General features: G+C 34.0%; 1 protein-coding gene and 1 long non-coding RNA gene across 2 annotated transcripts; both read right to left on the bottom strand.

The window, feature by feature from the left end:
- Positions 1-5051: 5051 nt before the first annotated feature.
- On the bottom strand, positions 5052-13446 carry LOC139780506 (uncharacterized). Its single transcript, XR_011720261.1, has 2 exons — positions 11672-13446; positions 5052-5198 (listed from the first exon to the last, which is right to left on the bottom strand). It is a non-coding gene; the product is annotated as an uncharacterized lncRNA (long non-coding RNA).
- A 6158-nt stretch (positions 13447-19604) lies between these two features.
- Positions 19605-20344, bottom strand: LOC139780496 (protein draper-like). Its single transcript, XM_071719159.1, has 3 exons — positions 20247-20344; positions 20013-20145; positions 19605-19829 (listed from the first exon to the last, which is right to left on the bottom strand). Exons 1-3 carry the CDS (start codon positions 20342-20344, stop codon positions 19605-19607), a joined length of 456 nt encoding a protein of 151 aa, XP_071575260.1.
- Positions 20345-22392: the final 2048 nt, after the last annotated feature.

Consider the following 22392-nt stretch of genomic DNA (forward strand, 5'->3'; position numbering starts at 1 on the left):
GGAAACAATAAGAATGGAAATCAAAATGCATCTGACTTTCCGCAAAATAATGCTAGCAACAATATTAATAATAATAGTAATGTTCGTAAACAAACAACAACTTCAGGTACATAACAGAATCAAAATTTGAATGCAGCAATAATATGCAGATATTGTAAAAAATCCGGGCATACATTGTCGTAAACGCATATATAATAATAATCTCCGTCAGAACTCACAAAATCAGGGAAACAAACAGGATTCCCGCGAGGACAAGGGCGACCCCGGGAAATTCCAAAATTTACCCCACGCAAGTAATTTCAGAGAAACCAGAATCAGATAACAGTAAATATAGCTCATATTGAAGATGTTCCATCAGTAAAGTTACATAGCTCAAATTTTACAGGAAATCTAAATTTTTTAGTAGACAGTGGACACATAGATGAAGACGATCCAGATGAAGACGATAATCTACTCAATAATCATCCAGCTTCTCAACATTCAGGAAACATACGGAATCATTGGATACGACTGCGGAACAATGAACCTTAATGTATTCAAAATGTTGTTGTGCAAGAAATAATGAACATTAGTCTAAATTCTCATCAGGCAATAACTAATATAGAAACAAATCAGATTCATTTAAGAACAAAAAAACCTGTCAATATTCAAAAGAAAACTGCATAGACATTGAAGGAAAATATACTTTCTGGGAAACAATACCTAATGATTATTGCAAAAATCATTATAATGTATTATATGAAGGAAAGGCCAATATAAGATGGTTAGTAATGTAGATAAAAAATTGCAAATTATTTATTCCTTGTCAACTAAAGATGTACCTATTTGCGTTAACACAAGTGGGAGAAGAGCTTTTTTGTAGATACACTTTAATCAAAACAGAGCATCCAAAACTTGTAATTTTAGAAATTAAAAAAGGAGAATCTTTCGCGCATAAGCGCCGTATATCAGTAGAAAATTTAGATATTTTTGCTTATGTAAATTCGAAATTCATTTATGCATGTGGAAAAACATATACGCACACAGATGAACCGTTTATACACAGACGTATTAACACAACGCTGCAATTTGGAACGATAAGTAATGAAGAATGCACTGAGCCTAGCAATCCATACTCCAGATGATTTTGCATACCAAATTATGAAAGGACCCGGATATATGGCAGTGATCTCTGGAGAAGTCATACATATAATTAAATGCACTCCGGTAGACGTTATGTATCGACACACGCAAGAATGTTATCAACAGTTACCAGTATCTAAAGGAAATAAAACATATTTCTTAGCGCCGAGGACTCACATCTTGTTTAAAACAGGAACACAGACTACATATAGCTGAATAATTCCGACAATGTATCTTTTAAATGACGGATGGTATCGAATAACACCAATTCTGGAATACAGCAAATCACCAGCGATAATAAAGTCGAACAGTAAACCTACGTGGCAATATAATGATCCTGGACCTTTGACAGCAAGCGGCATTTATACTAATAGTGAACTTGAAAATTTAAGGGATCAAATAATGTTCCCAGCAGAAAAAAATGGAATTTTAAACACAATGGCGCGCGGCGTAAAGGGAGAACCAGTACTAACACAAGGAATATCACTCTCTCACCTTCTGGATGAAAATTCATTGGAAAAAATAACGGAAAACGCTTGGAAGAAAATTTGGGGAACGTTTTTATCCATTGGCAATGCAAGTGCGGGAGTAATTGGATTATATTTCTGCATAAGAACAATAAAATTAATAGTGGATACCATCATACATGGCTATGCACTTCATACTATTTATGGATGGTCAATATATTTAATTGGAGCGCTATGGGACTCAGTGACGAATTTGCTGTTACATTTAGCAAGAGGAACAACACGGAAAGAAAAGGATCAAACATCCTCAAGAAAAGAGTCATCAGAAATAACAAAAACATTAACACAAGTAATAACAGAAAATGAAAACTCAGAAACAAATTTACATTCACAACAACATATAAGTAATATTATTTGCTCTGGTCCTGAGAATGAAATTAAAGATATTAAGAATAAAACAGTTATCCACAATGAAACTCAAAACCTGTATCCGCGATTATAAATGAAGAAAGATAAACTCTAAATTCTTTAAGAAATCAACATAGGTACCATTTGAGTAAGGTTTCGGTTTGCGAGAATCGGTTTACGCTATAGATAAGAAGGTTGCCCGAGGGACAGCTCGTAAATGTAAGTCAGTCCAAATTCAGACACGGTTTAAGCTGAGCGAAATTAAAGAAAGTAAAACGATAAATCGTTTATAAAACAGTAAAAAAGGAATCAAGGTATTTACGCTAAGTAAAACAATTATGTTATCTATATATATATACATACACTCGGTTTAAAATTAACACGAATATATATATAAAATAGCAAGATGATGAGACCATTAACGCCACTGGATCTGATTGACGTGGAAGAGAACGAAGAGTCGATCGACGGAGTTCGACCGTCGGATGATCCCAAAAAATTCGAGATATTACTGCAAAGCATATGCATTCGAAGCCCGGAGGGGGAGAACACGGTGTATTTCGTGAGCCGATCCTGGCCGCGAAAGAAACTATGTTTTTCGTGTTACCTGGACATGTTACCGGTGCTTGAAGACGGGGAGGAGATACCATCAGTAGGCGATTTCCAACTCAGGAGAGAATGGCACTCACTAAGCTAGCCGAGACACGGCCTCTCAATAGCTGTGAAAGTCGCTTGCACCGTATGTGACGACATATTAATGCGGATAAGACCGGCACGGCGCAGCGGTGTCGGGAGTGCATACAAGAGTTCTTGAAGAACAAGGTGTTTGAGGCAGAGAAAGCGCACCGAGAAAATTATGAAATCGAGGTGCGGCAACAATAAAAAATAAAAAATTAATAAGTGGACTTAATTAGTATTATGAAGTATTTTTTTGATTATTTTAGCTTATATTTTCCTTTTACTTATATTTTAGCTTATATATTTTAGCTTTAGCTTATATTTTCCTATTGAAGTTAATTTTTCTCTTCTTTTTCTGCATTTAATTTTTTTTTATTTAGTCCACATACATGTATTTCTTTTGTATCACCACGTAGCCAAATATATTCCATTTAGTTCATACATGAATTCACCACACTTCTTCTGAGCATACACCTTACCATTAATTGTAAGCGCACATTTTACCTAAGAAAATATATATAAGCATTTAAAATAAGCTTAATTCTAGGAACCGATATCTAACAAAAAATAATAATAGAAATAATAATAGAGATAATGATGCTGTAAGTTTACAAAAAAGTAAAAGTTTTATTGCCATTCCATATTTAAATTCTATTTCTAAAACTATAGCCTCAGCAGTAGATAAGTCAGAGAATTTGGTGGGATACCGCATTTTGAACAAACTGAACAGCATTATTAAGGTTCATAAAGATAAGAACGCCCTTCTCACTAATACTGATGTAATTTATAAGATCGGTTGCAAAAATTGTGATGCTTCTTATGTCGGTCAGACAAAGAGGCAACTCCAAACGAGATTAAAGGAACATAAAAGCAATATTAGATTAGATAAAACAAAACATACGGTTGTCTCTGAACATAGCGTGAAATTCGATCATACATTTGATTGGGACAATGCTCGCATTTTGGAAATCGAACATAATTATAAAAAAAGATTAACGGCTGAGATGATACATATAAAAGAACAGGCAAACGGCATAAATTTAAACAAGGACACTGAGTTATTGAACGATGCCTATTTTGATGTTCTGAAAGTCTTATCTCATATGAAATAATAACAATGACTATAAGCTTCCGTGTCCTTTCGAAGCGAGCATTGCCTCAGCCGTATGTAATCTCTCGCGGTGATCACACGTACGGTGAGACGATGGAAGGAAGTCTCCGTAACCTTCGCTGTACCGACGTCTTATGTGAGTGTTCTGCTTGACAAATTTTTACATAATCAATTCGCGTCTCTTATCGTTATTTTATACTGTGTTCAGTTACCATTAAGACGGTCGGGTGACATAAAGATTCGCGTATGCAGGGACATCACGGACGGTGGCGTCGTTCTTGCAGCGGAAGAGACGACCGAGATCATACATTTGACGAACACTTGAGGTTTTGACTTTTACATATTGCGACGGTTGCGAATTCTCAGTTCTTTTAGCATGATTTGATGCGTTAAATTCTGAGGAGCGATTAAGTTGGAATTATGCGGCTTGTTCTGAAGAACGCCAAGTAAGGCCGAAACGTTAACGTTGTTTTTATATTGCGAACACATATGTTGTCAAAGTGGTTTTAATAAATATACACCTATTAATATCTCGTAATTTGGCCGTTTCTATTATCTAGCTATTGCTTTATCGAGCGAAATCGAACACTTATTTATACACTTTAACTTCAGCAAATCTTTAAGACAGATCTTAACAACAATTGTAAACAAGAATTAAAATCATATCAATTTAACCAGATCTTAAACAATAGTTGTAAAAAATTCTCCCTGAATAAAGGTAATTTTAATTTTAATTCTTGAAACTAATTTTACTCTAAAATCCTTTAATTCCACAACTCTTAACTGTCGCTGCCAAACAGCGTGGCAACAGTAATTTCCTGATATTCTTGTCGCTGCCAAAAAGTGTGGCAACAGGAGATTTCCTTCCTTTACCTGTCGCTGCCAAAGAGTGGCAATAGGATTTCTTCTAATCCTCATTCATGCCCAGAAAAGGGGGCAAAAGATTCCAACTTAAAAGAATTAAATTTCAGATTAAACAAACTATACAACTAAATCAAGATCCTTTTCCATTATTTCTCAAATTAAAGAAAATAGAAACTGAAATTCGAAATAATAAAACTCAAACCTTTATCTCTATATAAATTAACCCCTTTGGAACAATTGTAAACGAGTTCTCCCTGAATAAAGGTAACTTAAAATTCAATTTTCAAAACTAATTTTACCGTAATATCTTTTAATTTCCACAACTCTTATCCTTAAGGGGGCTTTCTACTTCTATTGCACATATTTTCAAGAATTTTTTTTTATAGTGAAATGTATTGAAATATCTCGAAACTTTTATATATTTTCTCACATATATTGAAGTACATAAAAAAAATTTTTTTTGTTTTTCTTATTTATGGCGACAAAATGGCAACTGTAAGGGTACCCCATAGAAATCTGGTTGACATGATATCTCGAGTTAGAAACGTCTGAAACAAAAAATTCAAACGGGATATTAAAATATAAGTAAGTGGCTATAGCCGGTACTAGAATTAAACATTTTGGGTAAAAAGAAACAAAATGGCGGACTTTTGAATATCTCGACCCTTTTTTTGCAACTAAAATTGTTTAAAAAAAGGGTTAAAAATAATTAAAAAATTATGATTCTAGTACGGGCTGAAACTACACATGTGCTGAACAATCCCTGTAAATTTCAGCCTAATCGGTTAAATAGTTTCTCCAAAATCGTGTCAACCAGATCGAAAAACGAAAAGTGTTTGTACACTAATTCTACATATATATAGTTCACGAAAATAATGTTTTTAGAAAATCGAATTTTTCACCAAAATAGAAGTAGAAAGCCCCCTTAACTGTCGCTGCCAAAGAGCGTGGCAACAGTAACTTCCTACTTTTCTTGTCGCTGCCAAAGAGGCAACAGGATCTTTCCTGTCTTTATCTGTCGCTGCCAAAGAGCGTGGCAACAGGATTTCTATTTATCCTTTTCCATGCCCAGAAAAGGGGGCAAACATTTTCAACTCAAAAGAATTAAATATCAGATTAAACAAGCTATACAATTAAATCAAGATCATTTTCCATTCTTATTCAAATTAAGGAAATTAGAAAGTGAAATTCAAGACAATAAAACTCAAACTTTAATTCCATATAAACTAATCCCATTGAATTTAATAGTAGACTTTCCAAATTTTAATTTGATAAACAAATCTGATCCTCGGTTTAAAACATACAAAATTCAATATCTCTTTGGACTGCATTAATCACGCAACCTGGTCCAAATCCCGAGTAAAAAACTTAGATGTTTTGACCCAAAAACGGACAGATAAACTTAACTTTGACAGTACGTGACAATACCCTGGTCAAAAAAATTAGGGGATCACTTTTTGTCAGTAAATTTTTGCACATAGATACACGTCTGCCTCGCTGTTGCGCGAGACACTGACTGGCGCAACGATTTGAAACGTGATGGTCATCAATGTCATCGATTCATTAACCGAGGTCACATTGAATATTTAGAACAATGGAGATACGCGTACGATAATTTTATTACACATTTTTAATCTGTAATTACTCGGTGAATAATTAACGTAAAAAAAAGTTTAAAAAAGGTTTTACAGGGCAAACTCTCTACTATAAGGTGCTTTTGTTCAATTTTCACTCAGGTTAATACTCAAAGGCGTACGTAGTCAGCTTTGAATAAGGACGTATTTGAGATATCCGAAATCTTGAAATTTGCAATCTTCCACCGCCTAATAAAAAAATTGACGAACATAATTATTAATGCCATCTCAAAGTACGGACTTTGCCCTTTCAAATAAAAAAAAAACTTTGTCTTACGCCGATTATTTAGCGAGATATCGCAATTTAAAATAACCCCTGTTTTTTATGATTTTAGCACCGCCGGCATTTGCGTAACTTGATGTGGGGGATAATGTTATTTCTAGGGCCTCTCAATGGTGTATTTGATAGATCTTTCGCTGAGAAAAAGAATGCCGCAATGCGCTACGATGCAGTTTTTGAGATATCGATTTTTAAATGTAATAATAGCAATATTGTTGTATGGTATTATATATGGGGTTTGCAATTTACCACGTGTAGAAAGTTCACGCATGTACTTTGCAAGGCACACCATGTGTCTAGTTTAACAGTAGTGGAGCCCCCCGTAGGGGGGCGGAACCTACTGCCTCCACGCATACACGCGAAACGAGGTGTCACGAGGTGCCACGTTTCAATATCCTAACTATTCTCTGCTATAACAAATTATTTCTGTTACAGATATTAAATATTTTTACACAATGCAATTTTTCATACGAAGCGACGAAAGAAGAAAAACGGGTTTTTAACTTTTCACGCAAACCGAGGTTCACCCCCACCCACCCCTGCTTGCGGGGGAGGGGCGGTAGCCCCTCCCCCGCCTACGTGTGTACTGTTTTTCTCTCTCTCTTTCTCTCTGCTAATTCTGTGTATATTATTATACTATGTAATAGATTATATAAATTGATATCTCGAAAACTATGCATCGTAGCGCATTGTGGTTTGCGGCATTCTTTTTCTCAGCGAAAGATCTATCAAATACACCTATCAAATTGAGGGGCCCCGGAAATAACTTTCTTGCCCTGATGTGCACAACGGAGATTGCTCGGTCGGATTTTGCACATTATGTATGTATGTATATGTGTATGTGTATGGAATGTACATGTGTATGTGTGTACATGTATTAGAATTCTAATTTAATTATATATCATAACGGTCTTATTTCTCTTATTATTATAAATTAATTCGCCTTCGCGGACAAATTGAAAATTTACCGTAAGTTTTAATGAACGATATCTGATTATCCTACCAAAACATAGAATATCGAACTTATTAATTGTGCAAAAACGTAAAACAACTCTTCATAGTGACACTCAATTGACGTTACAAATTTTGCGAAAATTATTGGACTCTTTCCGCGCGTACTAATTTAAAATCTTACATAGACTATAGCAGACAACGATTAGAGGCCATGGGTATACTTTTATGTTCCCTCCTTATCTCAGGAAACGAATCATTGTCCGCCAGTAAATGTAAGATTTTACGTTAGTACGCACGGAAAGAATCCAATAATTTTGATTCTTATTAGACGTAAAAGTTATCATCAAGATCAATCGAAGGTCATTTGGAACGGACTATATACAGGTAAATATTTACCAAAATTCAAAAATATATACTCATATAACACATATCATGGCAAATACAAACTGTACATACAATCATTAGTGTTCAATTCATGTTTAGATTGATATTCTTATATCAGTTACACATGTTCGCGTATGTAAGGTGATGAAAATTAAGAGAATTTTGTTAGACTGTGTTAATGTGTGCCGCAAAATATTTGACTAACTGGAAAAGAATTTCAAATAAATTTCGAAGGTAGCGAGTTCAAACATTGTTGATTTGTTATACAGGGTGGGAGAAAAGTATGGAAACCCTGCAAAATCTCGAAAACTATAAGTTTTACAGAAAAATGTTTCACACAAAAGTTGTTTGGTTTCGAGGGTGCCATAAGATGGTACCATTGGTTTGACCTTGGATGGTCGTTTAAAGCTCACGTAAACGACACCTTTAATTTCTTAAATGGAAACCCCTATTTTTCAATGCATATTCTTGTAGCGAATCTCGAGAGCTTTTCAAAACACTATAATAAAGTATTTTTTCATTAAGAACTTTTGGAATTATGAGGCTTGAAAGTTCTAGTATTTTGACATAAAATACAAAATATCTTGTAAAACATTAAGTTTTCGGTAATGTTACCTTAATACTTTTATGCACAGAATAATGAGACGAATCAATTGGTATGAAAAAAAGACATAGTTGCTTTTAAGAAAAAGTATGCAGATGCGTGTTGCAAATTACATATTTTTTCTTAAAGGAACTGTGCCTTTTTTTCATACCAATTGATTCGTCTCATTATTCTGTGCATAAAAGTATTAAGGTAACATTACCGAAAACTTAATGTTTTACAAGATATTTTGTATTTTATGTCAAAATACTAGAACTTTCAAGCCTCATAATTCCAAAAGTTCTTAATGAAAAAATACTTTATTATAGTGTTTTGAAAAGCTCTCGAGATTAGCTACAAGAATATGCATTGAAAAATAGGGGTTTCCATTTAAGAAATTAAAGGTGTCGTTTACGTGAGCTTTAAACGACCATCCAAGGTCAAACCAATGATACCATCTTATGGCCCCCTCGAAACCAAACAACTTTTGTCTGAAACATTTTTCTGTAAAACTTATAGTTTTCGAGATTTTTCAGGGTTTCCATACTTTTCTCCCACCCCGTATATGTTATAATCTTTTTGAAATCTATAATAGTTGCACGAAATTATTCTGATTGAAAACATTCTCAAACAAATCCATTACAAAGGTAGGGGAGACCGGGGCTAAACAGTCCGTTTTTTTTCGGTGCCGATTTTTAACAACAAAATAAATAATTGTAGTTAAATGTGGTATACCACTGTAAAGAGTGAACCTTTAGCTACAAAATTTATATAGGAAATTTTTGTCTACGTCGCTTTGTTTAACCGGTATAGAGCAAAAACGACAACGGTGGAAAAATTGAAATCTCAAAAATGCCGGGGTATAACAGTCTGCACTGCATTTTCAATACATATACGTACATCTAATTCTAAAAAATAATAGGATACATGCAATAATTGTTTTTTAAGAGAAAAATATAAAAATTTATTTAAAATTTTTATGCGAAACATTATTAAAAAATAGTTACGAGGGTTTCTCTTTCCGCAGAAGTCACTCGCCCGACTTGTTTCACTCCTCGACGTCCGATGACTCTATTCGGTGTCTGAACGGTTGTAATTCCCGTCTCATCCATATTCCATATGCAGTGAGCCCGAAAATGCCTTGGAAATGCACCCGGACTGCTTACTGACCGATTAGCCCCAAACACAAGTTTCAGGTTTGATCGCCCACGAAATATTAGACATCAACGATAATGAAAAAACTACACTGGATTCGTGTTCAGCATGCATTACTCTTTATAATCACGTACCTCGAGATTTGGAGAGCAAATATTATTGCAGATATTACAAAATTTCCACGCGCAGAAAATGTAACTTTCACCTTTCGAAAACACGTTTGCCCTCGTAAAAATCATAACACGGCAGGTAACCTGCCGAAACTCCGTTGGTCACATGGGTACTATAAGCAGCGTTTACAATGTTAATAGCGAGTTCGCACAATATACAGGTTCCGAGATATTTGATTAGACGTATTTACCCCGTAGACGTTTTAGCCCCGGTCTCCCCTACCCTTTAAATTTTCGTATGCAATGTTTTTTTAAGGAAACTGCGACATATTTTCAACCCGTTATTATCCTTAACTACAGTATGCACAATTGGAAATGTGATACATAAAACCACAAAAAGAAAATATTTACAAATATAATAGTTTATGTTCAAACTTTTCTAGTGTACTGACAAAAAGAATGATACTATTTGTTCTTTAGACTTTCTCTATTACCTATAACAAATTTCCTCGTCATAATGCAGTTTAATTATTTGGTTTAGAAATTCGTGTCAAATGTTAATATCAATAAAAAATTACATTTCAAAAAATGTAAAAAAGTCGTCAAGTGCGTGCGCCTGTACAAACTGTAAATTTAATCCAAATTTTATCCAATCAAAAATGTAAAAAAATTGTGCAACATAAATGGTGTTGATTTTTGTAACAAGAATTAATGTTTAGGCGAATAATAAGTGTTGTTCAACATTTCATAATTTTAAAAATATAAAAAATGTTTTTCAAGAAAAGTGTTGAAATTAGAAAATTGTATCAAATAAACAGAAGAAATATGATAAATGTTTTAAAAAATTAAACATTTTTAAACTTACCAAGAATAATAGAAGGTATTTAAATGTATATAATATTTAAGATAAAAAAATATTTAATGCAAAAAAACTTGGCGTTGTTAAACCAAATATGGCCGAAATAAATAAATAAATAAATATGTTAAGCATGTACGATACGTGTGAATCATGTACAGGTCTAAATTAAAAACACACATTACTTGTTTTCATTATCTTATTATATTCCGAGATCTAGTAACGCCAAGTTTTTTGCACTAAATATTTTTTTATTTTAATTAAACATTATATATACATTTAAATATCTTCTATTATCTTGGTAGGCTAAAAAATGTTTTTTTTTTTAACATTTATTATATTTCTTCTATACATTTAACGCAATTTTCTGATTTCAACACTTTTTTTAGAAAACATTTTTTACATTTTTAAAATTATGAAATGTTGAACAACACTTATTATTCACCTAAACATTCTTCTTGCGAAAATCAACACTATTTATGTTGCAATGCACAATTATTTTATATTTTTGGTTGAATATATTAAAACAATTTTGTACAATAGTTTTTCATATAGGCATGTGCACTTGACGACTTTTTTACATATTTCTAAAAAAGGTAATTTTTAAATAATATTAATTCTTTTTTTAGTATGTTAAACACTTTTAAGCAATATATGATTTAAAGACAGTATAATATTTTTATGCCTTTATGTATTCTGTAATATTTTATTTGTTTTAAGAGTGCGTTATTATCCATCCCTTGCGATCATAATATTCCTAAGTTTTCCATCCATAAATACGAGAAATAATTTCGCTCTTCCTTTTTCCAAAACGCTTCTCTGTCTATCACTCACGTTCTCTCGCTCTCGCTCCCTCACACACGTTTCCTCACTTTCGCTCCTTTGTTCACGCTCTCTCGCTCTTGCTCCTTTGAAATGGTAATAGACGTGCTTTACTCCGTTTAATTTTGGTCAGTCTGCCTGCACCGACTTTACCAGGGGATATTCGAAGTGGCATAACTGAACGATCAGATTCGTTCAAACCTTTAATAGCTTTAAACAATCAAAAATAAAACGGTGACTTACTGAAATAAGAAATCCAGCCTCGGTTGTATGGTCGGAGTAAGGAGGTAGGATGTGTCGCTGCAGGATGTCCTCTCCTTGGAGGGGTTGAATCAGGGTGAAGTTCCGCTAGCTTTCTGGGATTTCATCTTCACACACCTTCATAATTGCGCAAAGTCACACATTTTATTAGCACTTTGCGACACAGGTAACAATATGACCGTACTAAAACTCATTGAACGCGGTGAATAATATTTAAAAAAAAACGCGGTAAACAATATAAAATAACGTAGTAAACAATATTAAGAACACAGTGAACAATATTAAAAACTTAGTGATTAATTAATATTAAAGAACTCAGTAAATAATACTAAAAAACGCTGTCAGAGTTAACGCACTAATATCAGACGCGTAACGGAGTCGCGTATTGGAATGCCCGAGATGGTTCCGAAGCCAGTCTTCGATAATCCTTTGTTCTTAATAGGGAGTGGTGGTAACTTTCTGCTCACCGTGTGCCCGACAGTATTCCTGGTATTTCTGTGATGATAACGACGGTATGTGGCTTTAAAAATAATATGGCTGTGCCGCTGGAGATCCTATAGTGGCAGCAATTTACCGACGTTTTGTTTTATACTGAAATCTTTGAATTGACTTTACAGAATTGCAAAATTCTTTTACACAATTAAAATACGCACAAAAATCTACACGGAGAAAATTGCTACGGTTGTTACAACAACATTCTCTATGATTGAAAAAGAAATGTATGTGAATTCAAGTTAAATTGATATTACATTGAATGTAGCTGTTAAGATATGCTCATTTATACAGTTTTCATAACCGTAGTTCTTACGATACGTGACATTCGGTTACAATACCCTCGTATATGGTTGCCTCAACCAAAGAATTATTGCTATCTCTCTTATGTGGTCTGCAGCACAAATATTATGGTTGAGAGATCCATAAGATATAGCTGCACGGTACAGCACTGAATCACTGCATGATTGAGAGTTTAGTTCCATTGCGCGCGCAAAAGAATTTCTGCATAGAATAAAGTGGATTTGATAAGGATGTTTAACTTTATAAATATACTTTTTTCATAAATATATTTATGAACACAAAATTTCGTAATGAGCCGACACTGGTTTCTGACATTCACCCGACATTAAGAAATATTACATCATATATCATCCAATTCAAAATTTTATTACTCTTTTTAAACTGAATTTGTTTCTTAAGGTAGATACTGCGTTGTCGTGAGTCAAAATAGAGCACTCGAAAAAAAATTTTTATTAATGTATTAAAAAATGTATATTTGGTATCACCTTGTTCCGTGCAACTTCTAGTCTCCAGAAATATATAATAACACCATATAATTAATCCCAGATACAGGTAATTAATTAAAAACGAAGTGTCTTACACAGGGGTACCAACTTCACATTTGTCAAAACGACTGTAACAAAAATCTAAAAAATTGGATGCAATATAATCGTAAGTTTCTCAACTATCAAAATAATGATAAAAAATGACTTTCTGGAAGTTTTGGGTCATTAATTCTGATTATTTTGACATTGGCGTTGACAGTGAGGTTAGGTGCGGTCCGCGCTGTTGCCAGTTGCCAGCCCACTGACTGCGTTCGGAAACGTCACCCGAGGACCCGAGCGCACACGAGCACACTCCCCTCTTCTTCTATCTTAGCAAGTTAGAAGGAGAAGGGAGAACACCCGAGTGACGCTTCCGATGACGCAGCCTAGCCAGAGCTTCTCTGTTAGCTACATTTTGTTTGCTTTAATATTGAATATCTTTTTATTGCAATGGTGAACTAACGTTTTTTTTTTTTTTAAATCATTCGTAATAGTTTAATTGATAAGATCTTCTGTTTTCCAAACCTCAATCTTTTTTTAAAATACTCGTAAAATCTCGTGAATTACGATTTTGCACGTCGTTCACACATACCCTAATGTAAAACTGACCAACTTTGAATGCTTATATTTCCGTAATTACGTGGTAAAAAATCGTGAATTAATTCCTGATCACGTATAATGCCCTATAGAATAACATAGTTTCATGCCAATCAAAAATCTTTGTTTTCGCTGATGCAGTATCTACCTTAAGATGATTTTTGAAAAATTATATATTTGCGCTGGTTATGACATATGTAGACTATATATAACACTCACATTAAATTAAGAAGTAGTCTATCACGTAAGGCAGTTGGCTCACGATCCAGAGGTCCCGAGTTCGAATCCCACCAAGGTAAGTGTTTTTTTCAAATACGAGAAAATATTTATAATCATAGACTGCATCTTAAGAAACAAATTTAGTAATAAAATTTCGAAATAAATAATTTTTTTGTCGGGTGAATATTTGTTCATTATGGTTGTAACATCCATATATTATGGTTGCAACATCCATATAGTAGCTACCCTCACTAAGGTTAGGGCAACCATATAGGTCACTTCCAGAGTACTATGGTTTCCATAACCCTTTTGTATGGATGGGCGAAAATTAACATTATTATTCTGTTGTAGCAACCGTAACTTTTTCTCCGTGTACCGGGCATCAGTCGAGTTTGTATCATAAACGAAAAAGAATTAAAAATATTACTTAATTTGGGCACATACATATATAGATCTGTCACCCGACGACAATATTTGCTTAACATAAAAATACTGTACTTCATATATGTAGGGGAGACCGGGGCAAACTCGACACGATTTTTTCAAAGGCAATTTTCAACAATTAATTAAAATTTTCAAGCAAATTTAATGGTACACATTTAAAGAGTGTTCCTTCAGGTACAAAATTGCTTAAGGAAATTTTGCTGTAAGTCGCTTAGTTTTGCCCCCAGGAAAGGAAAAGTGACGCAAAGACAAGCATTGTTGGTTATTGGGAGCCGATAAAATGGCGTGGTGTCGACTTTGCCCCGAACGTCGTTTTTCACTTTTGTTACTCCAAAACCAAAAATATAAAAATTTTGAAAATATGCAAAAACTATTATCGGATTCGTATAAAGCATCGAATTTCCCATCAAAATCACTTACACGGAGAAAAAGGATATATGATTTGAATAGGATATATGATATAATATTTCTTAATGTCGGGTGAATGTCAGAAACCAGTGTCGGCTCATTACGAAATTTTGTGTTCGTAAATATATTTATGAAAAAAGTATATTTATAAAGTTAAAACATCCTTATCAAATCCACTTTATTCTATGCAGAAATTCTTTTGCGCGCGCAATGGAACTAAACTCTCAATCATGCAGTGATTCAGTGCTGTACCGTGCAGCTATATCTTATGGATCTCTCAACCATAATATTTGTGCTGCAGACCACATAAAAGAGATAGCAATAATCCTTTGGTTGAGGCAACCATATACGAGGGTATTGTAACCGAATGTCACGTATCGTAAGAACTACGGTTATGAAAACTGTATAAATGAGCATATCTTAACAGCTACATTCAATGTAATATCAATTTAACTTGAATTCACATACATTTCTTTTTCAATCATAGAGAATGTTGTTGTAACAACCGTAGCAATTTTCTCCGTGTACCGGTAGATTCACAAGAGTAAAGCTCGATAAAAGAGTATAAATTTTCGAGAGATTAGAAAAATTACTTTTTATCATCAAAAACGCTTATGTCGCGCAAAAAATTACACCATAACTCAGAATGTCACTAAACTCCATTGATAATACTGGCACATAAAGACGCATTTACAGTAGGAAAGGCAAGTTTCTACGATATATTTAAATTGGCAAAAAGCCTAGTATCAAGTTTGCCCCCCCCCCCCGGTGTCGAGTTTGCCCCGGTCTCCCCTATACAAAATGAGATATATTCCCTATAGGGAAAACATGTAAGGGCCATGGCACACAAAAAAAACTTAAGCAGTAAAATTTAAGCAGTAAGCAAATCAGCCAATTACAGTCAAGAACTTTTAAAGCATAACGTCAGGTACAGGCAATAGAAATTCAACGCGTCGGAATTTCTGTTTCTGCCTATTGCCTGGCATTGTGCAAGGGTCTTTAAGGATGACGTCCCAGGACACATTTTCAAAATGGGATCAGATAAAAAAAAATCCTACGGAGTTTTTTTTTTTTGCTATGTGGGTTATCGGCCTGATTTACTTTGTTGGTCGTTATAACAACGTGTGTGCGATTCATATTGCCTCATATGTGAATATAGACCTTATTTTTTTTCTTTATTTACTAATAACTGTTCAAAACAAAGGGCACAGGGGGATAAGCATGTAAAAATTGCCCCCGCAAGTATGAAGTTGATATTGGCGTCGTAAGTTAGTACCCATGTGGCCTTGAACTCCTGCAAATATTGACCTTGAAATTATATTTTTGAAGGAGTTATGGAGGAAGAAAGAAAAAAAACAAAAAATTTCTTTCTCGAAAACGGCTCAACCAATTTTTATGAAAAAAATATATGTTGTAGGTATCAAAAATGGTGTTTAAAAGAAAATATTTTGTAATTTTTGAACAAATAATAGAGCTGAAAAAAATTTTTGAATTTTTCAAATAATTTTTTTGTTTTGTTTTTTTAGAGTGACACCTTTAATTTTTTTTTTGTAAAAACATTGTACTAGTATCTATTTTAACATATAATATTCCCAGATTTTTAAAAAATATAGTTTTGGAGTAAAAAAATGAAAATCATGGTCGTGTCACCTGATGCTCAAAGTAACGCCTTGTAGCGCCGGTCAAGGAAACTGCCGCATATATATATCCACTAAAAAAACATTAAAAATGTAACAAAAAAAAACGCCAAGTATGTTTCACGCAAAATAATTTTATGAATAATATTAGAAAAATAAAGAAAATATTTACTTAAAAAACACAAAAAAAATAAATATAATGGCATAAAGAAGTGAAATCAAAATATTATTCCAAGTATATTTATTAGAACAAGTAATATTATTTAAAAAACACAAAAAATATAATATAACACCCCAACGCCAAGGATGCTGCTGGAGATTATGTCCATCTTCGATTGTTGTCTCTGCTTATTATCAATGTAACTAAACCCTTTTCAATTTCTGCACCTCTCGTTACGCTATCTATTGTATTCTATATTTTTTAAACACCATTATTGATACCTACAACATATATTTTTTTCATAAAAATTGGTCGAGCCGTTTTCGAGAAAGATATTTTTTGTTTTGTTTCTTTCTTCCTCCATAACTCCTTCAAAAATATAATTTCAAGGTCAATATTTGCAGGAGTTCAAGGTCACATGGGTACTAACTTACGACGCCAATATCAACTTCATACTTGCGGGGGCAATTTTTACATGCTTATCCCCCTATGCCCTTTAAATCCTATTTGATCGTTCTCCCCTTTCATTCCGGTTTTTATTGCTTCCTCATAGAGGAAGCTTTGTTTTTGTAAACCTCGTATATGGACCTTTGATCGCGTATAAAGCTAAGTCTACTCAACCAAATTTTAAAGCATTATATATAAAATAGGGGTAGAAAAGGCTGGAGAAAAAAATGTTTTTTTAGTTTTTGATGCCAATGTGTTCAGAATATCTTGAAACGTCAAAAAATCGCATTAAAAAAAATGTCCGGAAGTATGTGTGTGTGTGTGTGTGTGTGTGTGTGTGTGTGTGTGTGTGTGTGTGTGTGTGTGTGTGTGTGTGTGTGTGTGTGTGTGTGTGCGTGTACGGATTTTTGTACTAGCATCTACTTCTACAATTTTTTAGATACCGGGCTGAAATTTTGCACACAAATAGAGTATGTTAGAAAGTATGTTCTCCTCTAATTTTCTTAAAATCCGTTAAACGGTATGGATTTTAGGGGGGTTTTCATTTTTCAGAAAGATGCGTTTTACGCTGTAACTTTCTCAATATTTGAGATATCGGTCTATTTTTAATTTTATTATATTCTTCAGTCTTTTCTACCCCTATTTTATATATAATTTTTTAAGATTTGGTTGATTAGACCCAGCTTTATAAGGCTCTTATATTTGTACGGATTCCCCGAAATTTCAAATGTCTATATTTCAAGAACTAATCAACCAAATCTTAAAGAATTATATATGAAATAGGGGTAGAAAAGACTGAAGAATATAACAGAATTAGAAATAAAAAGTCTCAAGCGGTTGAGACTTGAGGTATAGTCTTTAAAGGTTAAAGTTTTATAATATTGGCAATTTTTCGAATTTTAATATATTCTTCAGTCTTTTCTACCCCTATTTCATATATAATTCTTTAAGATTTGGTTGATTAGTTCTTGAGCTATAACCGTTTGAAATTACGAAGAATCCGTACCTAGGAAGCAAAATGTGCAAGTTTCAAATTTGCACACTTTTTTATTATATTAGCAATTTTTTAATAATTCGATTATATTGTTTAGTCTTTTCTACCCCTATTTCATATAGAATTCTTTAAGATTTGGTTGATTAGTTCTTGAAATACAGACGTTTGAAATTTCGGAGAATCCGTACAAATATACACTAGGAAAAATGTTTTGTTGTACAAACCAAAATTTTGTTCTAACAACAAAAAAATTTGGTTAAAATATGCCCAACAAAACTGTTTAGTTGCTGTAAACAAATATCTGTGTTACTTATGTTTTGTTGTTACAACGTAATACTTTTGTTATAGCAACCAAAAATATTTCGTTGCTGTTAAAAAACGACTTAACTAAACAGTTAGTTAAGACGTTTTCTCACTCCGCTACGCGGCGCATCGCCGGTATTTTTCTCGTAAGGAAGATTCGACATCGACCCTTATATCTAGGGCAGCTCAGCGGGTCTTCTCCAGCATTCAAGCTTGTCAGTTAGAGCGTGCTCACTCCTGACAACCTACCCCACATAGTATATACACATAATTTAAATATATAATGTTTATATATATTATAATTTATATATATATAAATCATTAAAAAATTAATATCTTTAAACAAAATATTTGATTTCAGTAATTAAAATTTTTGGTTGCAATAAAGCAATTTACATTACTAAACGCTTTTGTTTTCCATAAACAAATTCATATAGTTAAAAATTTTTGGTTGCTACAACAAAAGTATTACGTTGTAACAACAAAACATAAGTAACACAGATAGCACCTAAACAGTTTTGTTGGGCATATTTTAACCAAATTTTTTTGTTGGAGACACTAAATTTTTTTTCCCAGTGTAGGAGCCTTATAAAGCTACTGGGTCTAATCAACCAATCTTAAAATCTTATATATAAAATAGGGGTAGAAAAGACTGAAGAATATAATAGAATTAAAAATAGACCGATTTCTCAAATATTGAAAAAGTTACAGCGTAAAACACATTTTTCTGAAAAATGAAAACCTTCTTATATACATATATGGTCATTAAATGTTAAGACAAAGATAAATTAAAGTTCTATTGTTATTTTCTCATTGCTAGTTGCTACGTTTTTGCTTGATAAATCGATTTTTTCGCAAATTAATTTCACCATTATTTGTCCCTCTACAAACTATGCAAGTTTTATCTGAAACATTTTTCCGTATCTTCTATATTAAATAATTTAATATATGTATACATATACATAGTGAGGAAAAACTATAGAAACACTTAACCAAAAGATCGCGTTCAATTAAGTAAGCATATACAAACATTGCGTAAATGATATTACATTCTGCGCTATGCGTAATGATTACTGTGAAAATGCATTCTGCGCTGTGCGCAGTGAGTACTGTGTAAATGCATAACTTTTAAACGCGATAAAAATGTATTTACGCTAAGTATTCGTGATTCGCGATTACGTATTTTTAAATTCCTTTCGTGAACGCGAAGTGTCATTATTACTAAATTATAAAACATACAACATCTTTAGTAATATTCTCGTTATTTCATACGTCGTTCGCTATCTCTCTACGTGTTACTCTAACACGTTGTTATTCATGTCGGGTCGAACAGTTGCATCGCAAATGAAAAATACGTGCACTAAAAGAGTATTCGTGTCGCCAGGTATTACCGGAATGCATGTTCCGCCGTTATTATTACTGTAAAAATGAGGCTGTTCTCACTGGTATCACATAACGAGCCGCGGTATCCCGACTCGCATTCGCAGACGTCAGGCGCAATACAGGTACCATAGCGACAACCCTTGGAACAGACTGGAATGCAGCGATCGCCTTTCGTAGTCTCCGGCGTGTAGCCTTTGCATTCTTTTACGGGCCTTTGTTCCGTCACTTCCTGCAAGAAACGCGTAATTACAGACCGTAATTCGCGCCGTTCCACCGATAATCGTTTCTCCGCAGCTTTTTTGTCTGAGCTTGCTATCGCTCCGCGATAGTAATTAAGCACAAAACACAAATCTAGATCAGACTTTTCCACAAAATAAGAAAGTACTTCGTAGACGCGGATTAGATAACCGACCTGGACCTTGTAGACTCTCTTGTACTCGAGACTGTACGTGGTACAGAATCTTGGTATGATTAAAATAAAACACCATTTACTGTCCCTCACGGTGTAAGGTTGTCTCTCAGACACTTCCACCGTTATTGTATACCTAAATGACACTCGCTCTCATAAATTCCACCGACGATAACGCTGTTTAACGAACGAACAAATTCGCGAAGAAATTATTAATCTCGATTTCCGAATGCTTACTTTTCCTGCCGGGTGCATACGTTCGGTCCCTCGAGGCTTGCTCCTATCGAGATTATCACGGTGGCGGCCACGATCAGCCACCACACTGCAGACTCCATTCCGGCTGATCCAGACAACTTTGAACTTTGTGAGCGAAACATCGCTATTGTCTTTCCATTGCGTTATTGTTAGCTTCGTGATTAATCTCTACGTTTCTGCACGGCACGCCGGATCATATCCGTTCGCTCGAAAAGCAGAACGATCGACCCGTCTATGGTTCTGAGAATAAGATGTGTCAAAAGTTGATGCTTTAACGTGTGTCACAACCCATGTAGCAAACTGACGTTATTTATTGTCATTTTAATGTTAAAATGACGTTTTGACGTCAAAATAATTATTAAATAACGTCACAATAACGTCAACATGCTACCTGAAAACGGCGCTATTTATTTCTCGAATTACGAACGACTGCAAAATGTGCAGAAGCATGTACCTCGCATACCGGATACACGATTACTATCACGTCGGACCAATGCCGGACCAAACTGTGGACCAAGAAGCTTACCTACAATACAGTGCATTATATCAGTATACAGTGCTTACACAGCTTGTGTTTCTTGCGATGCATCGATCGTCTTACATTGGACTTTGGACTTCAGATAAGCGTCACGAAGAAGGATCATTTCTTTCAAGCATTTCCGGTCATAATGTCCGTCACGATAAATATTAGGGGTGACGAGCTAAGCTATAATATTTTCTCTATAATATCAAGTGACAATAAGATGGCAACCGATATCCTTAAAAACGCGATTGCTGATGGACATTTATCACTATATTATACGTCCGCTTAATCGAGAGCTTGCGTGATCTTTCTTACATTAAACAAAATTAACTTTAGCATAATTGTTCGCGCGGCGCGTGAAAAAGGAAGAAGTATTCGCGACAACAAAATTTAAATAAGATTTAGAATTTAGAGGTAGACCGAGTGGTGAAAGTGTCCCGGAAATCGCTAACGTTTATACATTTTCGTTTACTGTAATTTAGACTGCTCGCGTCGACTGACCGATGATCGACTGACAAACTGCCCGATGAATGAACCATGAAAATTCCGGGGTTTTTTATGCGATAAACAAAGAATATGCCAGACATTTTGGGCACACTTGGCGGAAGTAAAACAGCGAGCGGAAATGATATATTTATCATTTATTATCATTAACTGGCTTCGCGGAATTGTTAAATTGTGACTGGATTTTTCGATGCCCTGCTAGTGACCCAGGTAGCAGAGTGACGTCAAATGACGTATTAATAACGTCTTAATGACGTCTCTAACGTCAATAAAACGTCACTAAGACGTCTTACGTCATCCTGCTACCTGGGGAGATAGCGGCTTCCGTTTGGTCCAGTTTTAATTGCGAGTTTGAAATCAACACGCGTCTCCAAACATCAGTTGTCGAAGAGGTTTTGCTGAAGTAGCTGCGAGAACGGCTGAAGCTCATTGTAATATGTATAAACATATAGAGAAAGGAATTGATAAAAATGTCGCGCCGTCTGTGATGAGTGTTATTTTTAAAGTTATTGCATTCTCGAACAATAATAACATTTAAATTTGCATAATAATAATTAAATATTAATCATTGAGGAAATATTATATTTTGTAATGTTCTTTTAATTTTTATTTAATTTATTTTATATTTATAAAAAAAATAAAAAGAATACTACAAACTATATATGTATTTTTAATAACCAAGATTTATTCACCATGCACCTAAGATTCATCATGACGTTATGACCGTAAATATTCGCCGACAATGAGTTGAAAAGGTATTCTTTCTTCGTGGCGCGCTTATCTAAAGTCAAATGTAAGACGACACGGAGAGACGCCTAAGAGCGGCCATTGTTTTGATGATGCAACCGCTATAAGTAATACTCCAACATATCCACAAAACATGGACGTTGAACTAATACGTAATTATGCCCGTAAAATTCTTCAAAGGGTTTTTAAAAAAATGTTTCTTCAATAAAAAGGCGTTATTAATAAAAAGTTATTGGCTAAGAATGGATTTTTATACATTACATCTACAAATTACAATTATTATGTTTATCTATACATATTTATATTTATAGAATTTTTCGCGATAAAACTTTTGAGACATTAAAAGATCTTGAA

Source organism: Temnothorax nylanderi, unplaced genomic scaffold (genome assembly GCF_030848795.1).
Source record: "Temnothorax nylanderi isolate EJ_2023f unplaced genomic scaffold, tnyl_v1.0 TNYL_tig0281_pilon, whole genome shotgun sequence".
Taxonomy (NCBI): Eukaryota; Metazoa; Arthropoda; class Insecta; order Hymenoptera; family Formicidae; genus Temnothorax; species Temnothorax nylanderi.

Excerpts from the sequence above, each read along its gene's own strand:
- LOC139780496 (XM_071719159.1), bottom strand. The coding sequence starts at position 20,344 with ATGGAGTCTGCAGTGTGGTGGCTGATCGTGGCCGCCACCGTGATAATC. Across the intron at positions 20,146-20,246 it reads GTATGCACCCGGCAGGAAAA|GTATACAATAACGGTGGAAG; the intron begins GTAAGCATTCGG and ends AGTGTCATTTAG. Across the intron at positions 19,830-20,012 it reads AGAGAGTCTACAAGGTCCAG|GAAGTGACGGAACAAAGGCC; the intron begins GTCGGTTATCTA and ends CGTTTCTTGCAG.